We start from the raw sequence: 21,924 nt of genomic DNA, 5'->3' as shown, positions 1-21,924 counted from the left end.
ACTAGGTCAATGGTGCAGTGGGGACATTTCCGTATACGGGTTGGGCAGCTGCTTCATTAGAGTCGACACCAATTCACTGGCGTAGCCGAGCTCTCGTTAATGACTCACAATACAGTACAAGTCATTCAGTGGGTCACTGAGTAATATGATTACTGTGGGAGACAAACAGAAACGTGTTTCTCACGTTGAAATCTTAATTGGTCATATTTTATCTTATTTGGAGACTCAATGACAGTTCTTCTGAGTAATAGCATGTAACAAAGCAAACTTTTCAGCTGATTATGGCAACTTTAACATGCCTGGCAAGTCTGGTGATTTGAAAAAAAATTATAGTCATACTTAAAACAATGTGAAGCAACATCTTGTGAAAACCTCTACACAAATTAAAGCTAGACATTATAATTCAGCTCAAACATAAACCACTGCTTTGCCTTTATGAAGCGCATGAATAAACTTGGAGGAGTGAAACATGACACCAGCTGCATAAGGGACAGGAAGCACAACAGTCTTCAAAGATACTTGAGGTATGTGGGGGAGGGGTGCTCATGTGGCATCTACAGTCAAATGCAAAACTGAGGTTTCTTTGTTATTACCCTTAATGAATGCTCACAAGGTACTGCATTTATGTTTCATCCATATACTGTATCACCCACCTAAACCAACCTAGAATTTGAAACAATAATGAAAATATGCTGAGCTAGAATCTTTATCATGCCACTAGTCATTTTATTTCTTTTCAGTAAGACTTAACTGCCTTTGATAGGAACCATCAGCATCTTCCTGGCTTTCAAAAAATTCCTGAAAGAGAAAGTAATCAGTCCGTGCGAACGTATCAGGTTAAGAACACATTCCGAGTCAGACCCGGACTACTTTCAGGTTTTTCCACCTGCAAATGTAAGAATGAATCCCCTGTACTGACCTCCGTCCTTAACAGATTAACATGCATTCAGAAGGTTTCTAGCAAACACCAACTTCCACATACAAAAGGTCAGTTGTTGACATTTCTTAAATCAGACACATTCAGCAACAGAAAAAAAGAAGAACACTTGGGATTCAACTCAACAGTCTTCTTGATTATTTACAGTAGGCGTTCGTGCCACTACTAAACAACAAATACAGGCAGGCATGGGAGAAAGAAAAAAAAAACAAAAAAAAAAAAAAAACAACAAGGCAAATTCCACCTAAAGGGGTTTGATTGCTACACAACACTTCTCAAAAGGTGCATGAACTACTAGTTCTTCTCAATAAGGTGCAGAAACCACCACTCTTATCGCTCATGGAAGGTGCAAAATCATTTCAAACTTCAAAATAAAACTCATTTTGAATTTCCAGATGAAAGAGGTGGTGCATTGCATACATGAATAAGCCACACACCAAAGACACATCTTCACAATACAAACTTGGCTTTCTTACCAGAGAACTATGTCGAACACACACATACACACAGTACCATTAAAACCTTTTTGCTTCAAGCAGCATTGCCTCCCTGCGACATCACTGTGCCCACCAGCTTATTGACGTCAAGATTTGAAAGATGCACTTGTTCATTTCACAATTATTTCTTGTGAACGTCACTTTGTTCCTCCCTCCTTTTAGGAATTTTTCTTCGAAGGCTAAACTAGCAGAGCTGTCAGATAAATGTAACCTATAAATGTCCAAAAGTAATCTTCAAAACTGTGGGCCAATGCTGTATCAAAGGAGGCGAATGTTGCAGGTTCACAACCTAACAAGAAATGCTAATCATAGTCACAGTCGTGCCAGCGGAAGCAGTCTTATTATTCCTTTAAAGATAGTGGACAAAAGATGAAATGTGTCAAATTTAGCAGTTCAACTGCTCATTCCATCACTTTCACTGTAAAATAAGGATAAAAATAAATGACTGAGGTTCTTATGATAAGACTCCTTTCATTATTATTATTGTACTCCTGCAAAAATAGCACTTTTCCTTACTTGACAAGCCCTCTTTCAATAAAAGCTGAATACTGAGATTTTAAAACAATCCCTCTTGCTCTCTTTGCTCACACCATTCTAGGCATGGGCACTTGTATAAATATAGTTTTTGTCTTCTAAAAATATGACCAGCTTTGATTACCTGTTGCCCTTCAAATTTCATTTTTTCCCCCCATTACAATCTTCTGAGTAAAAAGCTTTCACCCTTCTTACTGGATCACTTTTCAGTTTACAGACAGAGAAACATGCAAAGAAAATAAAAATAGGCAGATGAGATATATTTCTATAAGACAGCACACAGTGAAACACTCGAGTGAGATTCTCTGGTCTCAAGAAAGGTGAGGTGAGGCTGAAGAATACTTGCAGGGTGATCAGTGGAAGATGCAAGAGGAGGAAGAACAGGTAGTGTTACTTTGTTTTAATAATGTATCTATTTTGAAATTTAGTTTCTTTCCCGAGGCTGGAATACAAGTTGTCAGGGTTGCATAGAGAAAAATGCCACCGACACTTACATTCAATATACCCGTCACTTCTGCTCCTGGAAATCTGTCCATCCAGCCATCTCTTCCTCCTCAGGCTGCACCAGTAACTCCCTGCCCTCCCCCCAAACCACCAGCACCTCAGGGAATGTATTTAATATGCAACAGTGGATGTGTTTACACACCTTAAAAAGACAAGGGGAGGCAGAGGGCAGTTAGGACACAACTAAAGACCCTCTTACGCCCTTCCTTTCCTTGATTACCTCCATTATACAGTCAAAGCAAAAAAACCTTAAGTTTTCAAGTCCTGGTTACATCAGGGCAACAACTGTTGACCCTAACAGTGTAGTATAGACAGTCAAGATGTGAGAGATCAGCGTGGGCCAAAGAGTGAGAAGGCAAGCGCAACTGGGGAATACTGGTATGTGCGTCACCAAACATTCAAAATAACGGTCCTCCGTCCCCACCCACACCTGGTAGCGATTCACCTGAAGAGCCGCCCGACTCCATACCAGCACCACTGGCGGACTCCAATGAGGCAGGGTCGAAGGTTGGATCCGCCCCCAGGGCGTCTTCCTCTGTCTTGACACCATCAGGAAGGAACGCAGAGTAAGCGTCACTTTCCGCCATCAGTAGCTTTAGCTTGGGTATCCAGCTCTTACGGACCACACGTCGGGCATTGGTGCACATGTCGGCTGCAATGGCGTTCATCTCGCTCTCCTTGAAGCTGGTTGCGAAGTTCTGGCAATAAACTGACAAAAAACAAAAAGAGGGGGGGGGGGGGGGGGGGGGGAATAATTAGGCTGATCACACTTTTATGATGTGACTGGAGCCAAGAACGAATTTCACGAGTGTACTGACAGATCCTTTTGCCTGTCTTCTACCCACAACAGACAAAAGCATCCCTTTCACCAATATTTGAATGAAGATGGATTTATTCCAAGTACATGCACATACTACAGTATGATCTGATCTATTTGTGATGCTGGCAAAAAAAACCTAAAAGGGGTAATAGCTTTGTTAATAAATATTTTTAAGGACTATACTGGATTATATGGGACTGACAGTATAAAAGTGAGTCAATTTTTTATGGACCGCCTGCAATGCTTAGGTCCTGCTCTAAATTTAGATAGTTGCCAGGCAACATAATATATCAGATATATTCCAATATTCAAGTTTTGTGGATATAAATTAAATGCTCCGGTCACAGAATGAAAACAATACAATGTTGCAAGGAGTATAAATGCAGAAATGCTAAAAATCGATCATATTAATCCATTTGTAGGTGGCTCCTAGGCAGCATGATGATGTCCCAATGGCTGATATAGATAAGAACCTTCAGGAATCTAAGACGTACCTGTGTGCCAGGTTTAGCTGCTGAACTCCTTATTGTATAGGAGGAGTTAAAGGACTAATAGGCACACAGAGGCCTGCTGTATGAGAGTTACAGTGTTTAGGGAAATGACTACAGCTATGGCTTTTTCTTTTTGATTTTAACCACGACAGTCTCTATAGAAGTTTGCACACAAAAAACTTCCGACAGTTTCAAAGGAATCAGAAGAGGATATTTCCATAGTTGTTCCTATTTATGTGTAGCATACAGCATGAAACAGCCTGCTTTAGAGGTGTTCACAGAATTGGAATTAACTCTGTGGCACAGTCGATGGAAATGCCTGCAGAGAGAGTGCGGAGAAAGCAGAAGTGACAACCAATAGGCAATATTCCTGTGTTATTACCTGCGTGTACCAAATGATCACCTGTGCTATTTGCTTATTGGCACAGTTTGATATTACACAATCTCCGCAAGTTAAAGAACACTGCAACTCGACTGGATCGGACATCTTCCTTCTCATGAGCACCTCTGCTGAGTAAGTTCTAGAAATGATCAGGGCTGCAGAGCATATGTGAAAACGACTCATGACTGACAAAAGAAAGTCTATTCAATATGCGACTCAACACTTGCTCGGTTTAAAATTCAACTGAAACACTTTAGACAATTGCAATCTTTTATAAACACCAGCCAAGTTATTTATCCAGCTGTCTCTCATGTTCAGTGTTTATTATCCTGGCTAACGTTACAGTATGCAAAATGCATAAGAAAACCCCAGCACATGTGGCGTGACCTCAACAAAGCAACAATTGTTTTGCTGACTGATTTCTAGTAAAAATCTACTTCAGGGGAATGTTTTTAATATTCACTACTGAAACAGAAATTGCTTGGTTTAAGTAATGGGTGGCACAGTCAGTTTTTTTTCTTGTTTTTCACCCACAGGGGTTTTGGCACATCACCTACATGTAAGGTGCCAAGAGAATGATAGAGTATCCCCTCCAGGCATGTTCAAAGACAAAAATGCTATGATTTGCATAATATTTTGGGCAGGAGATGTTTTTCTGCAAATAATAAAAATGAAAGTAGTTCTGTTACCTTGTTAGAAATTCTAAAACAAGGTCAGGCTTCAACTGGCAAAAACCTCAGTGGAATACTGAACCCAAGATCCAATTAATGTAGTCCAAAAACTAAATGTGAAAAGCTAGCAAAATGTAAACTTTCAAGTCAACAGGGACAAAACAGTCACATTTAACTTGTTTACTGGCTCACACCACAGTAAATATGCTCTGTACTGGGCAGAATAACGACGTGGCATACTCCACAACTCCATCAGCTACAACCAGTCATGTGATGCATGTCCATTTTTAGTTTGGTATGATCCAGTAAACAAGTGAAATATGATTATTTTGTCTTTAACAACTCTAAAAATATATTTTTTGCTCAGCCCTCGATTGCAAACATGAACATACATATTTTTTTTGGTTTAAGTTTTACACAAAAAGACTGCTGAAAGTGTTTCATGTGCTGCTGAAATGCTATTCACAATGTATTATGTGTGTTGTGCAACACAGGCTTCAGACTAGTAGTGATGTCACGAGTCCCGCTCACAGCTACATGTCTTTAAATCTGATTTTATGGTGAGCATGGATACATTTTCCACTTTCAGCAAGCTTTTACTGAAAAAGCACAAAGCTGTAAAGAAAAAGGGCAACTCGCAAAACTCAAAACTATAGAACGTCTGAACAAATAATCACCTCACTATAAGCAGGACAATATCTCTGTTCTGGTGTGTCTGATGTCAACACTTGATTTCAGGGTGAATGTTACTATGTAGCGGTCACAGAGTTATTGCCAAACACTAATCATACCAATGCAAATCTTATTTATGCTTTTAAAACAACAAAACCAAAAAAAAAAAAAAACTATGCTTGTTTTGTTGCTGCTGTGAGGCACGTTGTAATGTGGATTTTTTTTAAAAAAAAAATTACCAAGTATTAATAAAGATTAATATTATTGTTGTTACTATTAGTACTATCTAAATGTACCTAAAAGGAAAACTGAGACATTACACAGCTAACTCATTAATTCAGCTACGATTATGATACGGCTTAGTTTACAGTGTAAATACACAGTGTGTGCATGCAGTGTGAATGCATGTACATTCCCCTCCATCAGTACATGCACAAATTGTTTGCATGCTTGTGGGCAAACACCCACAGACAGACAAAACATGTACGCTCACATTTGACTGCATGGAGCACTCTGTTGTCCAGGGGCTTGCGGCTCGGGTCATTGGTGGACGAGCGAATGCCTGTCCCGCAGCTGTTGGCCAGAGTGTTCCTGATACATCAAAAAAATAAGAAAGAGGTAGACAGAACAGAGGAAACACAAAAATAGTTGATTTATCCTTCATATGCCAGCAGATAAAAAACAAAAAAAAAGGAAAACAAAAAAAACTTTAATTTCTATATTAAAACTACGCTTTGCATGAAACACTTGCATAAATAGACCCAGACAAATCGAGGGAAGAAGCAAACCTGTCAAAGAAGGCGGCCAGCAGCCTCCTCAGCAGCACCTTGTGTCTGGTCCCTGCACTCACATGACAGTTCATTAGCTGAGCTCGTGATATATACACAGAAGTACCTGCAAAGAATCCAGAAAGAATTGAGACCATTTATTATCACTGTAGATTATCTACTGAGATTATCTGCCATCTCGTTTTATGGCATTTCCCTTCTTCAACTTTTGTGGGTCAGGTACAGCAATGATACAGTCAGGATCTTCGCTTTCGGTTACTGGAATGGAGAGTTTATTTATCTAGCAACAGCTCTGATTCATATCACACTGCAGCTGTGGGTGGGGAGAGAGAAGCCTGTGCGCCAGTTAAATGTCACAGCTTTGAGGTTTGATTTGGTTTCATTACTTCAGTTTATTCCTTTGACTTTTACAAATGTAGTATAAAACTACCCTGAAACACTTGCTTCAGGTTGCTCTGTCACAGGCACATGCTGCTGCAGAGTGAAGTGTGTAACCCCAATGGTAAGGTAACACGCACAGTCACAGTATGTCCTTGACATAAACAAACTGAGTCACATGTGCAATACAGCTCTGCTTGCCAGTGCAAATCTCAGTCATCTGAGGACAGCGTCCTCTGAAGATATGAATATATATCAGTGCTACCTGCCTTGTCCTATTTAGACCTCATACTATACTGCCTATATGTATTTAATAGTTCAGCTCTACCTTTAACCATAATGTCATTCATTTCCAGACTGCAGACTGAGGCAGATAAAACTATTCACCTAAAAACAACACTAAAATAAAATATTTATTTATTTTTATTTTATGTTATATAAGATTTATCTGTCCTCTTCCCCTTATCTTTATCAGGGTGGTGGGTGTGCTGGAGCCTATCCCAGCTATCATGGGGTGAGAGGCAGGGTACACACTGGACAGGTTGCCAGCCTGCCGCAGGGCTAACACAGAAAGACAGATAACCATTCACACTCACATTCACACCCATGGGCAATTTCACAATTATCAGTTAAAATAGCCCCACTAACTGCATGTCTTTGGACAGTGGGATGAAGCCTGAGTGCCCACGCAAAAGTGGGGAGAACATGCAAACTCCACACAGAGAGGCTCTGGCCAGATGTTGGAGTCAAACTCAGGACCTCCTTTTTGTGAGGCAACAGTACTAACAACAACACCACCCTGCTGCCCTTGTGATATCAGATAAATATATAAATAAGATAAGTTAGTTTGATAACATATTTCTGATATATGCAGTACTGTGCAAAACTCTTAACCAGCTGCTCATTTCTTTATCTTTAATTTTGCTTCCAAGGAGCCAGACTTGTAATTTTTTTTATCGTGGTCTAGAGCAATAGTTCTTCCGGCTTTCTGAAGAACTACTTTCCCTTGGACATCAGCTTCTTTGTTTATTCATTTTCAGTCCTTGTTGCTGACCATTTCCAGAGGAAGGATTTTTGTATGTTAAGTCACTTAACACTGACTTAACTAAAATTAAAACTAAAAAAAAAGATACAGTATCGTATTGTGATATTTTGTGTGGCGATATCAGGGATACCAAATATCGATATAGTACGAAGAAGCAGGCTCGTGTCATCTGACAGGAAGCAACCTTTCTGCAAGTAGTCGCAGCCTGACTTGGATTGACAGCAATCTCCCTTAGACAAAATACTGAAGGTTTACAGAAACTTTTAATTTAGAAATGCAGACAGATTTCCAACATGTTGCAATCAGTCTGAATGAGCCTTTATGAAGAAGGATAACTCGTGGGGACTCGACTCAGCTGACTGCCAGCTGGCTGTATTCTGGTTATACTCATATAGAACAGGAAGGTTGCTGAATACAAATGTAATTGTTTTAATAATTCAGGGACAGTGTTGGTTTGCTTCACAATCTAATTTTGAAGCAAAAAATAAATAAATAACTGAAATGAGATAACTTTATCGTGTTGGATAATATCAGTACAAACAAAGTTTAATTTTAGGGACATAATGTGCAGTTGGAAATCGTGATAAATCACAATATATTTCACCGCAACACTCAGCATGTCACAAAATGTTAAAAATTGCAATAATATCGTACCATGAGTGAAGCATTGTGATAATATCGTATTGTGGAGTATCTGGTGATTCCCACTTGTAGACTCAACACTGGGAGAAAAGGCTGAGGTACGCCAAATTACACAAGAACTGGACTGAAAATCAGTATCCACAGGTCTTATGGGGTAATGAACCCAATTTGGAATTCTTTGGTTCAAATTGTTGTCAGTGTGTATAGAGGAGGAGGACTGAGCATGCACAATGATATAGAGGAGGTCAGGAGAGAGATACAACACTGAGTGTCTGCAACCTATAAGCACTTCAGTCAGATGTGTTAGATATCTTGTTAAAACTGATTAAATATATGAACACAGAAATATATTGACAGATTTTGATCCATTATGCAAAATCATTTGGAAATCATCTAATTGGGAACAGCTCAATTTTTCAGCATGACAAGAATTCCTAAAACACTGCCAGCACAGTATAAGCAGGATTTGAAGCAGCTTGGCTATATTTACGAATCAGATAATGACCCAACGACAGTCTGGTATAAATGTATCTATGATTTCTGTAGTTTAGATCAAGGTAAAGACTTCATTTTTGATACACTTGTAGCAGAATCAAAGTATTTTTCTTTCTTTTTTTTCTACAAACCACATGCTAAATATTTTGTTTTGACACTTATGGACAAAAAACAAATTAAAGAAGAAAATCCAACAACAGTATCAGGCCACCACAACAGCTATGCTGCACTTTAGATTCTCAGTCTCTGGTACTTCACTAGAAAAAAGATTTTTCCTGTTTTGTTGTTGATGGTTGACGATGGCTGTAGAAGATGCTTGATTCTCATCAACCATCAACCAATTCAACTCGACTGAGAAGAGGTGATTTAAGCCAAACAGTGAACATCAGTTTTATATCCAAACTATTCAGTGACCCCTTGCGCTCTGCAGATGGGTGGAGGACACCACTCCCAACAGGAAATGTTTCATCATAAGAAAAAGGAGATCACACATGGCATTTTCTTTCTTATTCCTTGCTTGCCTCTAAAGATACAAGCAGACCTAAACCACAAAAGCAAAACATCCCGCCCAACAGCATCACAGAGCTGCTGGATTCCCTTTAGTGTAAAGGTCGAGGGTTTCAGTTTTTCTTTCATCCGTCACCCACCTGCAGGTTTCTCATGTTAAGTTTGACATTTTGGAGACAGCGAGCCAAGACAATTCTATGAAATTTGGATATTTTTGTCTCTCAAATCTAATCATTTTGAATTTCTTTCTTTTCTTTTTTTAAATTTAGTTGTAAATATTGCTGTCTTTAGGTACACACACACACACACACAGAGAAACATACCTGAGACTAACTCTAGTTTCTCAGCAGGATCTCCTTCCTCGTATAGTTTGGGGTGACAGCGGTTGCCTATTTGGGCAATAAGTTCTGCAGGAAGACATGAAAGATCTCTGCCACGCATCCGACCTCGCGTCTCCGTGTTATCTGGTAGAGCCTCAACACGCTCACCAGCAGCTAGAAAATCCACATATGGAAAAATTTCGAATCAACTATAAAAATATATTTATGAGAATATTTTGTGCTGTTACAATGTCTCGACAAACCAAATAAAGGATACAAATATGTAATCAAGGTGTAATGAAAAACTTCAGCTAGATATATTTGTATGTGTTGGTATAACTATTCTGTCCATTACCTGCAGCTCCCATGTTGAGCATACTGTACATGGTGTACATGTTGCAGATTTGTCTGTACTGCTCCTCAGCACTTTCATCTGTCCCCTCCTCTTCTTCTTCGTCATCATGGTAGCTGATAGGTGAGTCACTAGCATAGGTACTCAGGGTGCCAGGGCTGGCGCCCTCTGACATGATAAGCCCTGCTGCAGAATTCCCATTGGTGCTGGCACCGCCACCAATCCCACCACCGGCCACCATTCCCACGAGGTTGGTCGTGGTGGCACCCATACCCACAGCCAGTCCGAGACCTCCGGGGCTCTGGATAGCGCTGCCCCGCACTGCCTCCTGGGAATAACGGGCTGCTTTCCTGGCACCTCCTCCTCCCCCTGAGCCTACCCCACCTCCATCTCGGGTGCTGCCACCCTCCCATAGTCGCTTGGCTACAGGAGTGCAAACCACTGAGTAAGGAGTGGCCGCCTCTGGTTGGCTCGCTGGCTGCTCCATCTTAACTCGTGATACCAGAGGGAGCGGCGTCAGACAGGAGGCGGGCCGGGCTGCACCGTTACTGGTCTGTGTTACAGGGCTCTGGGGCTCTGAAGGTGGGGCCTCCTCTCCATGAAGGCCCTGGGAGTCACAGCTGGGGGAGGATACCTACCAATAAATGCATATATCACCTTTGCGTCAGCAAATAGATAGATCTTACCTTGCAGAAAGTCTCAAAACAGAAATCTCAACCTGTAATTTACCAGTTCAAATTGATGAAACAATGACTTTAGGTTTTCTGCTACTTCACTTTCTATTTCTATTTAGCTTTACCTTGAGGAAGAATTCAGTGCCTTTCTCCATGATCTGTTGGATTTGCAAGAAGCCGGCAGTATACATGAGAAGAAACTGGTCCCCCACCGTCATGCTAAGACGGCCTGTGTAGCAGAAAGCCAAAATCTGCTGGAAGCTCTGAGGCTGCACGGCCGGCGGGAGCTCCACTACGGCTGGGCCGGCCTCACTGCTTCCGCCACCTCCACCATTGCTGTTGTTGCTGCTGCTGAAAAGATCCCGGAAATAAGAACTGCTAGCAGCCAGAACTGCTCGATGAGCCTAAGAAAAAAAGAAAAAGAAAACATAATTTAAAAATCATTTTACATATTACAATATACTGATTTATTAAGGGCTAGTGAGATGTTTTGGAGAATTTATTTTCTCATGGTATAGCTTCGTTTAAAAAAAACAACAACAATAAACAATACTTTTAAGATTAGGTTTAAAACTTCCCTTTTTAATAAAGTACATAGTTAGGGCTTGATTGGCTAACCTTCAATCCTCCCTTTGTTACACTGCAATAGGCATATGGCTGCCCCTCCCTAAGCCTGGTTCTGATGGAGGTTTCTTCCTGCTAAAAGGGAGTTTTTTCTTCCCACTGTCGCCAACGCCCTTGCTCACAGGGGGTTATATGATAATTGGGGTTTTCTTTGTTTTCCTGTATTATTAACCCTTCTGACAGCTTTTGGTAAACTGCTTCTATACCAGGGATGGGCAACTCCAGGCCTCGAGGGCCGGTGTCCTGCAGGTTTTAGATATCACCCTGGGTCATTGCACCTGAATCAAATGATGAGTTCATTACCAGCCCTATGGAGAACTTCAGGACAAGTTGAGCAGGTCATTTAGTCATTTGAAACAGCTGTGTTGGATCAAGGACACATCTAAAACCTGCAGGACACCAGCCCTTGAGGCCTGGAGTTGCCCACCCCTGTTCTACAACCAGCCAATGATTTATTAACATATTGATTTAGTAGCTCTTCAGTGTACTTTCATTTTTAAAATACTAATCGAGTTCTTTCAATGTCCCTGAAAAAGAAGGCCCTACTCAAAGTGAAAGATCTCAGAGAAGGTAAAAAAACAAAACGTTAGAGGCCAATATTTAACTGAGGAATGAATACAATGCACAAATTACATTGTCTCTAATGGACAGGATAACTCAAACTACTCAGCAAATGAAAGAAAACCTGTAACCCGTAAAAGACAATCTTTAAAACAAACATTAATAACATCTTATATACTGGAGCTAGAAACTTGCACAAATGTGGATTCACACCGAATGATGCATCATCTGCCTCTGCTGCAAAAAGTTACATGTTGCAACATCCCCCCCACCCAAAAAAAAAAAGAAGAAAATGTCCAAACAGCAGTTCTTCTGAAGAATAATGACGTTCCTTTTCCATGGAGCACGACTGCCACGGGACTTTTTGTTTACACTCGGGTCTTTTCTTCTTCATTATAACCACGACCTTCAGTCAGTTGAGTGCAAATAAGAGAAACAGTGCACCAGTACCTTGAAAGCATGGCCCTTGACCACCACGGACACATCGCAGTAGAGTCCCTGCAGCCGCTGCTCATTCAGACACTCTAGAACGTTGTTGCCGAAGTTTGGGATCGCCATCTGGAGGGTCTGGGCCATGGTGCGCCTATGCACACCACCAAAAAGGTCTTGTTGGGAATGAATAGAGACAGGCAGAAACAAACAAAGAGGACAAATGAGGAAGTGAATAGATCCAAATGCTGGTTACTGAAAAACAGGATTGACTTCATATATGGAAATACTGAGCCAAATTCCCACTCCCCCAAACACGCTCTTTTTCTCCATGGAATTTTTTCCCATGATACGGAAGAGCACCCAACTCAAACTACATGTATAATCAGACCTTTTTCATACAAAACAACTACAACTATTATCAAACCAACCCAAATAACGATGGTTGATATATTTCTTTTTGCACAGGATTTTTGTTTTAATTCAGGTAAATTCATTCTTCATATTCACAATCCAGTTCTTCATACATCTTAACTGAAAGCCTGTTCAATAAGGAGACCACACTAAACTAAACTTTCAGTGCGCTCCATGTTAGAACTTCTAATATGTAATAAGTAATTGGCAAACTCATGCTAAGAGAGTTGATGCCTCGGGTGCTGCCTCCTGCATGTTTCAGCTAGGCCACGTGTGAGAACGGGCAAAGATATAATCGCATGTGAAAACCGCCGTCATTTACCAAGTATGAGCTCCTTCCTGTTGGTCTTGCCGATATGTGGATAAACTTTGACCATGAGGCTGGTCAGAAAAGAGCAGGGCCGCCACTATACTTGCAACTGGTAACAGTTAGGAGACCTTTGACTGCACCACTACAAACAATATGTTGAAAGACCGTCTCCAGATCTCGCTTTGATTTGCCAAAGAACTCGGAATGAGAATATTTATACGGCAACTGTGGAGTAGTTCTTCATGTGACATTTTGATACATAATAAACTTTCTTTGTGAATCACTTTTCAGTGGGTTACATCGCATTAATCATGATTGCTGTCGCATGTTTCAGCTTCATCTTGTTTCGTTGCAGTGATCCCTCCCCACCCAGGCATTTTGGGGTGAAGGTGTAATGTAACACAGCTACGTATGTTAAAAGAAAGAAAGCTCAAAGAGAAGCTAAACAGCTGAGGAATGTCAGAACCTCACATTAACACAATGCAATAAAACGCCGAGCAAATCTAACTGGCCTGTTTTATTACTGTTAGGCCAAAGTATTCATAATGAAATGCCTGTCTGTTAAAGGAAGGTTCCCCACAATTAAAACAATATATCTCTTGAAAAACCCAAACGACATGGGCCGCATTTTCTCCTTCGCACAGTCTACCGAATAGTATTGGCAGGCTCGCAGCACTCTGATATTTCAAACTAAGTTTTGTTGAAACTTCCACAGGATAATCTACATTTCATTAATCCTATACGTCACTTCAACCTTGCAGTAGCTGTTGGTGCTGGGCACCAACAGCTACTGAAAGCCTTTTTATTTTCTGTGTCTTCTGTGAGCTATAAAATCCCGTGTCCTCAGATAACTGGGTCATGTTCTGGTATTCTATGTGCAAACGTGTGTTTGTGTGTGTGGCCTAAACAAAAACCGCATAGCATGTTTCCATTCACTTCAGTCAACAGTCAGAGGCAAACATGCCCCCCCTTTGCCCCATATCCGCTCTAAGATTGATAGATTATGCCTGTCAATATTAAATTAAAATGAGCCAACGTTCCCTCTGCTGTGGCTATGAGGGCTATAAGCAGGGTATATTACATTACTCACTTGATACTGTGAAGGTATGTAAACATGCTTCGATGGTGTTACACCAGCTATGCTTTGTGATAGCACGTTCTATAAACAGCAATTTCGGAGGTGCTATTCACATGCATGTATATGCCCTCTGTACCCTCAATAAGAGCAATGCAAACAACAGATACATTGATCAGCCTACATGGCATTGCACTGCTCGTGCTTACTTAAAGCACAAGGCCCGTCATAAGTATTTCTATGCGCGCAGATGAGGGTACAGGCCTGCAATGCAGAGATATATTACCACTTAAAAGTGTTGCATGAATGCTTGCTGAACCTACATGCACCCACACATAGAGCGTTATCAGTGTAAGATACTATCTGATAATGTGAGAGCAAAGTGACTGAAGCCCACCCTGTGAGAGGCATAAAAAGCAAACTTTAGTGTGACTGACTGATGAGGGTTGAAGCGAGCCAGCCCATCATATCCAAAGCCTTTCATTTGGGACCTCGCCAAGCTCCAGGGTAAAGAGAAATGCTCTCTTTGTCTCCATCTCACTCAAGCTCCCCTCTCCCTCATACTAAAACACAGATGCGCACACACACAAACTCAAACAAACCCACAAAAGGCACACTGAGTCACACACAGACATTAGACAATACTGCTTGTTTACAGTTTGGCGAGCCACAGTAAGCACACATGGTTGCACATCAAGACACACAAACACTGGGCCGAGAGCAGGGGTGTGTTTGCACAGTTTGCCCCAACAGTGAGCGAGAATGCAAGCGTGTGCACGCACATGTGTGTGTGGCCCTGTGCACTAAGGAGGGGCAGCGGGGGCCTGTAGGGATGAGAAGAATAATCTCAGGTCCTTAAATATATACAGTAGAGTGCAGCAGCAACAGCGTGAGCAAATGAAATTCACCCCAACTAACCCTGTAGCTTAGCTCTCATACCAGCCAGCCCTGGGAGGAAAGTAGGTCAGACATACAACATACTAAAGACCTTACACTTTTAATAGCAGCCTTTAGAATATTTCAAGGGGGGCTAAGTTGTGTTATGATGGACTGGTTCTCAGCCTATTTTGAAACTTATTCCACCAAACTCTTATGTTGGTTCAAACCTTTCAGATCATTATGCAGCTGGCACACACAGTTCCCTCTATAGGCATTTCCTCATTATATGCGCCCATGCTTGCATAGCTGTGCTCCTGGCAGGCCTGACTTTTGCTTATCCTCACAGCAAGAAGGCTGATTGTTTTACAAACAGACTTTTTTAACTTCACATTTCTGATTTTTTTTCCTTTAATGTGTGTGCCTCTGTGCTGAAAGTGTTGCCAAATAACGTGTAGAAGGATAAGGAGTTGTTTAACCCACCTGGGGGTGTCCGATCCGTGCCTACCCAGCCGGGAGGCTACTGGGAGGTAGGGACAGCATGGATGCGTTAAGGGGGAATCCAGGATGGCGTGCGATTGTTTACGTGCCCTCAAATGGCAATCGGTTAGACGAATCTAAAGTAGTTTTACAGGAATCGGGCCACTTCGGGAGTCCCTATCCCCCCTCCATTCCCCCTCCTCCAAGTGGCTGTCAGCGCTGAAATATCTGATTGCCCTCTCCTTCCATCCGCAGCACGGCCTATGGGAGGTGGCTAACGGCTAAAGCTAACGCCACAGTTAAAATATTTTGGGTTCGCCCGGCGTACCATCCACCTCGCGCACACTCAGCCCCAGCTGCACAATGTCAAGCATTTCCGCACTCACAAAGGTAAACAAAGCACTTACTGGCCGAGCGGACGAGGTAGCCGTGCTGCGACGCCGGTTAGTCAGGCCCAAAATGTTGCTTATTTAAATATTTTGGCGACGGGGGAAATCGCTCCCCCTGCCATTCTCCATTCTACCGACATCAACAGGTCATCCCAGGACACGCAGCAGCTGAGGGCGAGCCAGACGGAACCAGTGCGGCACGGAGCAGGGGGGGTGGTTGGTGGGGGGAGCACAACAAGGCACAATTCTTTTTGCAGCCGGCGCTCACAAGAGCTGCCGTGCCAAAAAAAAAAGCGAGAGACAGAAACAAACGGACTGCCGTTGAATTTTCTCATGTTTTGTGAGGCTCGTTAAGTTAAACGTGTTCTGCTCCGCTGCTGATAACGAGCTATATTTTTATTATAATTATTATTGTTAGGCTGAAAAGGGCAATAGAAAGTTTAGATTGTGCCATCCTGGACCAGCTTTCCCCTTAAAGTCGCGCACTTATCCCAAACTTTAATTGCCCCACTGCTGCTGGTGCTTCTGCTGGACTGCCCCCCCCCTCCTGCTCCATCAGCCTAAAAAATCTAACGGTGACCACCCACTCCTCCTTCTTCTCCTCCTCCACCGCCGCTGCCGCCGGTGGATCATCAGACGACCCTACCGACTGACTGACGGCCGAACAAGACACTCACCCCCTCGCTGGGAAGCTGATGCAGAGCGCTGGTTCGTTTTTCCTCGCTCCGGACAGCCATTCAGTGGGAGCGGAACGGCGATAGAAGAGCCATCGAGGGCGGTACAGTATCCCAGGGGATTGCGGAACGCAGAGCCACCGATCGCAGCGAACAGCAGAGGAGGAAGACAAGCATGACGCGCTCGTCATTCAATCGCATGATCGTTGAGAGCGCAGCCTCAATTTGGGGGAGACCTATCCCACGGCGTAGACTGTTTGCGCATTGGCACAGGCTGCGTGGAGGAATTAGTCTGAGTCTCTCTCTCTATCTTGCTCTCTCCCTCTCCGCAAATGAACTATGGAAGTAGGCCGTGTGTATGTGTATATGTTTCTCTCTGTGTGTGTGTACTTATTTAACTTAAGTGAACTCCGCGGGCGCATATAAAGTAGCGATAAAGCCGCACCCTTGTTGGCTGTAAACAAGTGAAACCTATGATACTTATACAGGCATATTTGCCCAATTGGCATACAGTTATAAACCGTGCAGTGGCGTTATTTATAGCACCCTATCTATAGAGTGCTCTGTTCTATGAATTCTTTCTTTTTTTCACCCTGTAAGCTGGAGGCACAGCGAAATCAAAATCCGAATGGACACAGAGTGCACGCAGAAACGCAAGCCTGTGTCATCACAGGTTTGTTAATAAACGCCATCAAAAGAGCACATTCCCCAAACGTGGACATCATCATAAGAACAAGAAAACCCTATGACTATATATACTTTGATAATATAATAATTCCATCTGGCACTTAAACCTCGCACTATTCTGTTCACGTGCTTTTGCCAAATGCATATTTCAATGTGGGTACCTAAAAGGATAGTATCCCACAATGTTAATGTTAATAATTTCACTCGACCCTGTCAGCAAAGATACGGAGAAAAGCAACATTAAGTAATTAAAGACTCTCGAATGGTATTCTGGGAATTATTTAACTCAAATGTCAGTAGCAGAGTTGGTTAAGTTACTTGAAAGAAGTAAATAGTAACTAATTATTGATTACTTCTCCAAAAACTAATCCAGTTACTTTACTCATTACTTATTTTCAAAAGTAATTAGTTACTTAGTTACTTTTAAAAAACGTGAACCTGTATACGTAATAGAGACCTTTAGACCTTTCAGCCCAATTCTATTTTTTATGCATAATCCATCATATAAAATTGAATCAAATGGAAAGCCACTTTTTAAAAATTGTTTTATGAGTTTTAATCTTTTCATTTTATGCACAAAAATTAGCAAAAATTAATTAATATTCAATATTTTATGCCTTTTTATACGTGTTATATCAATTTTAACCTCCTAGGACCTTGCGTCCACAAATGTGGACATCATTTTGGGTTATTTAGATCAAAATACTCAATTTTGCTCTACAAGTGCCTGATATCCACTTACGAGGACGTTATACTGCTACTGTTCCATCTAAACTTTAAATGAATGTCCTCATATGTGGCTTTCATTTTTCTCAGAAACAAAAATGAGGTAAAAAAAAAAATCTCGTAATTCTTTGTTTTTACATTCATCGGGCCCCAATATGCTCAAATATCAAAGAGAAATTAAAAATGCATGCCGTGGAAGAGTTCGAGTCTTAGGAGGTTAAACCTTTTGAAGACAAATGTAAGAAAGTTGCTGATGAATTTCAACTCAGTGCTTCTTCTGGTAATAATCTGATGTAGAGCATTAAGATTTGAACGTGAGTTTGTTTTACTTTGATTTGCATTGCATACTTTCAGCACATTCAGTCTGAAATAAAATAACAGGCAAGGCATGGGTTCAGCAGTGACTTCATCTGTGTTACTGAAGTTAACTGATTGCTGATTACCTGAGAAACAGGTAATCAGCAATCAGTGGAATTGACTGGAATTGGCCCCCTAATGTCAACCTTGGTAACTATTAAAACTGAGGAAAGTCTCTAATACACAAATCAACATTTTCACTGGTCTTCTGGTCTTGGCCCCTCAAGTTACCCAGGGGCCTCTGATCATGCCTCCTTTATATATATTTTTTCACTTCATTGAAGTTTCCTTCAATGAAAGGGAGTAGGACAAATGCAGAATCATTTCAGGAGTGTCACCCCAATACATTTCTCACCAATACATTTCCTCCTTATCATTGTAACCTTAATAGCATTGTAACTTTACAATAATGCACTTATTTATCCAAAAATGGGGAAATTATTGTATATATAATAATTTTTGTTATTCATCCATGGATAGATACATTTTCTTTCACTTATCCAATTCTGGGTCACGGATAGCTCGCACATATCCCAGCTGTCACAGGGTGAGAGGCAGGGTATACCCTGGACAGGCTGCCAATCTGGTTATTGTTATATTCATTATTACTACCAGTTATTTATTAATTTGTATTTTCTCTTTGATTATTTTCTTTCTTGATCTTCTTAAACACAGCCTCAGCTTTTGCTCTTATGCATTAAACATCTCAAAGAGTCACATCTTAATATCCAGCTGATCTAGTCTTTTTAGTAATCTGTCTTGTTTCCGCAAATATTATCCTATTTGTGCTGTTTTTACAAATGTTCTTCTGTTTTTGAAAACAAAAATTAAGAAAAGAAATATAATAACTGAGATCATATCAAAGTGCAATGTGTCGTCAGTTTAGTTGGAATCTGTTTAGATCAACATAAAAAGAACTGTCTAAGGTTCGGAGGTAAAACTTTTTAAAAATGAAAAAAAAATCCACATTTTATTATTTTGATGAAAAATCATTTGCATCAACATGGGAACAAAGCAACATCTTTAGGTTTTTGAAGATGTTTTACCTATCATCTTCCGTGATAAGGTTTTCAAAAAAATAAGCAAACACAAAACTACCATTACCTAGATGACTGAGAACCTACAGAGACATTTTGCAGTCAACCATTCTCTGAAATCCTTGGCCCATATATACCTTTTGCTTTGCTAATACTGGGTTGCACACTATATTGCCAAAAGAAATAATTTGTCCATCCAAATCACTGAGGTTCAGGCATTCCATTCACTTCCAAGGCAAAACGCATATACAGTAAAATCAAGCACCTAGGCATGTTCATTGTTCCTACCACATTTTTGAAAGAATGGGTCACTCTCAGGTAGCTCAGAGAATTTAAGCATGGTACTGTGATATGATGGCATCTGTGCAACAAGTCCCACTAGTAAATTTTCTTGCTACTAAATATTCCGCAATCAGCTATTAGTGGTATTATAACAATGTGGAAGTGACTGGGAATGACAGCAACTTAGGCACGAAGTAGTAGCCCATGTATAATCACAGAGTGGGGTAAGTAAATGTTGAGGTGCATAGTATGCAGAGGTTTCCAACTTTTGCAAAGTCAATCCCTGTAGACCTCCATACTTCATGTAGCCTTCAGAATAGCTCAAAAACAGTCAGTAGAGAGTTTCATGGAATGGGTTTCCAAGGACAAGCAGTTGCATCCAAGCCTTACATCACCAAGCTCAATGCCACTGGACTCCAGAAAAGTGAAAGTAAAGTTTGGTGGAGGGGTTGGTGGAGGGTTGTTTTGCAGGAGTTGGGCTTGGCCCCTTAGATCCAGTGAAATGAACTCTTAATGCTTCTGCATACCAAGACATTTTGGACAATTTCATGTTCCCAAATTTTTGTGAACAGTTTGAGGATTCCTGTTCTAACATGACTTTGCATTAGACATGACTTTGCACCAGTGCGCAAAGCAAGCTTCATATAGACAGAAATGAGTGAGTTTGGTGTGGAACTTCACTGGCAACCCAAAAGATCACCTTTGGAGTGAATTAGAGCAGAAACTCTGAGCAAGACCTTTACGTCCAACATCAGTGCCTGATGGTCAGAACGTCCCTTAAACACACTCCTAAACCTTGTCAAAAGGCTTCCCAGAAAAGTTGAAGCTGTTAGAGCTGCAAAGCGTCATACATCATATTAAACCTTATGGATTAAGAATGGGATATCACTTCAGTTCAATTCATATGTGTAAGAAGGCAGATAAGCAAATACTTTGGGTAATATAATGTCTATCAGGTCTACCTGTGTACCTACCTGAGGACTCATGAGTGTGAAACAACATCTAAATGATGTTTTGATGCATGCTCAATCATCCAGGTAAATAAATCCCATTCTGATCCTGTTCATCTGGATGTAGCGTTTTCAATGGGAGAAACGTCTAAATGACAGACAGTTGTCCAAGAAACATTAAGAAAAGTGTCCAATAGCTAAAGAACAATTTTAATTTGGGCAATTTTAAAGGACTTCTCATCAAGTCCTTTCTCTAATTAACCTTGGAGTTAAATTAATAGTGAGGACTGGCAATTGTTTCCACAGTATTCTAAAAGGTACAGTAGAAGTGCTACAGTAGAAATCAGTAAGTGTATTTATTAAAAATATTTATAGCTATTATTTTATTACCAGTGGCAACACCATGGTTGGTGTTGTTTTCACCTTGCATGACTGTGTTTGCATCATTGTAGAAAAATGTAGTCCTGGGGACCCCTATTGATGCTGAGACAACCGCAAAGTTGGTTTTGAGTACTTTTCAAAAGCTGCATGTCTGTCTTTCAGTGGACAGATTAGTCAGTGCACTCACGCTGCAACGATACAGTCATGAAACTTTGTAGGTGTGTAGCTGAGATCTGACCCAGATTTCAGCTATCTTGTCAATGTATGCCGATCTCTTTATGCAAAGACAATGTTCTTTAGCACTGCAAGCAACTAAAAAGTAGGTATTCACAAGTATGCAGCTCAATCTCACCGGTTATAAACAATCAATTTATGCTTAAACCATGATGGTTCTGGTAGTCATGAAATGTACACATGCATCTGCCAAGAAGGTATATTGATATAGCACCGTTTTTGCTGTTGTTGTTGTTTAAAAAAATCAATAACAATTATTACTTTTTGATTTTGCTGTTATAAATGTATTAAATCACTGTCAAAAACAAATAAGAAAAACTAACGACATATAAACAATACTTAAAAAAATATTAAAATAATAGATAGAAAGCACATTGACTGTAAATCTCAGCACTAATCGCACAGTGAGAAAACAAATTACCCTATACATTTCCATGATGAGTACATCTAAGTTTTTGTTTATTCATAATAATAGTTAGAAAATATTAATAATTTATTTTTAAGTTAGTGGTTTTGTGTTTTGTTTTTTGCCATTGTATTGTTTCAGGATCAGTACTGATTGAATGCCATTGGGTTCAGTGGTAGTGTGTATTACAATAAAAGTCTGACTATATACCTTGATCAATTGAATGAATATCTAAATATATTGAATAAAAACTGGCATTACATTACAGAGGCTCATTCGCTATCTTGTGTTTTAGTTATGAAATATTATAGCATGTGATATAG

The 21,924-nt window shown here is 40.7% G+C and overlaps 1 protein-coding gene across 4 annotated transcripts; it reads right to left on the bottom strand.

Annotated features, from left to right (window-relative positions):
- Positions 1-390: 390 nt before the first annotated feature.
- On the bottom strand, positions 391-18,558 carry nacc1a (nucleus accumbens associated 1, BEN and BTB (POZ) domain containing a). 4 transcript variants are annotated; one of them, XM_085403635.1, is made up of 9 exons: positions 16,545-18,558; positions 16,478-16,482; positions 12,345-12,499; positions 10,835-11,113; positions 10,039-10,669; positions 9,687-9,857; positions 6,297-6,402; positions 6,002-6,099; positions 391-3,181 (listed from the first exon to the last, which is right to left on the bottom strand). In XM_085403635.1, exons 1-9 carry the CDS (start codon positions 16,730-16,732, stop codon positions 2,871-2,873), a joined length of 1,944 nt encoding a protein of 647 aa, XP_085259761.1. In that variant the 5' UTR covers positions 16,733-18,558; the 3' UTR covers positions 391-2,870. The 4 variants fall into 4 exon arrangements, with proteins under 4 accessions (XP_085259761.1, XP_085259760.1, XP_085259758.1 ...); XM_085403634.1 differs by lacking the exon at positions 16,478-16,482 and having other exon boundaries at positions 16,545-16,717; XM_085403632.1 differs by lacking the exon at positions 16,545-18,558 and having other exon boundaries at positions 15,886-16,522.
- Between the last annotated feature and the right edge of the window lie 3,366 nt (positions 18,559-21,924).

This window comes from Rhamphochromis longiceps, linkage group LG4 (genome assembly GCF_057381845.1).
Source record: "Rhamphochromis longiceps isolate RC_006_pf linkage group LG4, R_longiceps_female_GT1.1, whole genome shotgun sequence".
NCBI classification, from domain to species: Eukaryota; Metazoa; Chordata; class Actinopteri; order Cichliformes; family Cichlidae; genus Rhamphochromis; species Rhamphochromis longiceps.
This window is presented reverse-complemented; position numbering and strand designations above follow the sequence as displayed.

Coding starts and splice junctions, on each gene's coding strand:
- nacc1a (XM_085403635.1), bottom strand. CDS start 16,732: ATGACGAGCGCGTCATGCTTGTCTTCCTCCTCTGCTGTTCGCTGCGAT. Junction 9,858..10,038: donor GCTCAACATGGGAGCTGCAG/GTAATGGACAGA, acceptor TGGATTTTCTAG/CTGCTGGTGAGCGTGTTGAG. Junction 6,403..9,686: donor GAAACTAGAGTTAGTCTCAG/GTATGTTTCTCT, acceptor GATTCTTTGCAG/GTACTTCTGTGTATATATCA.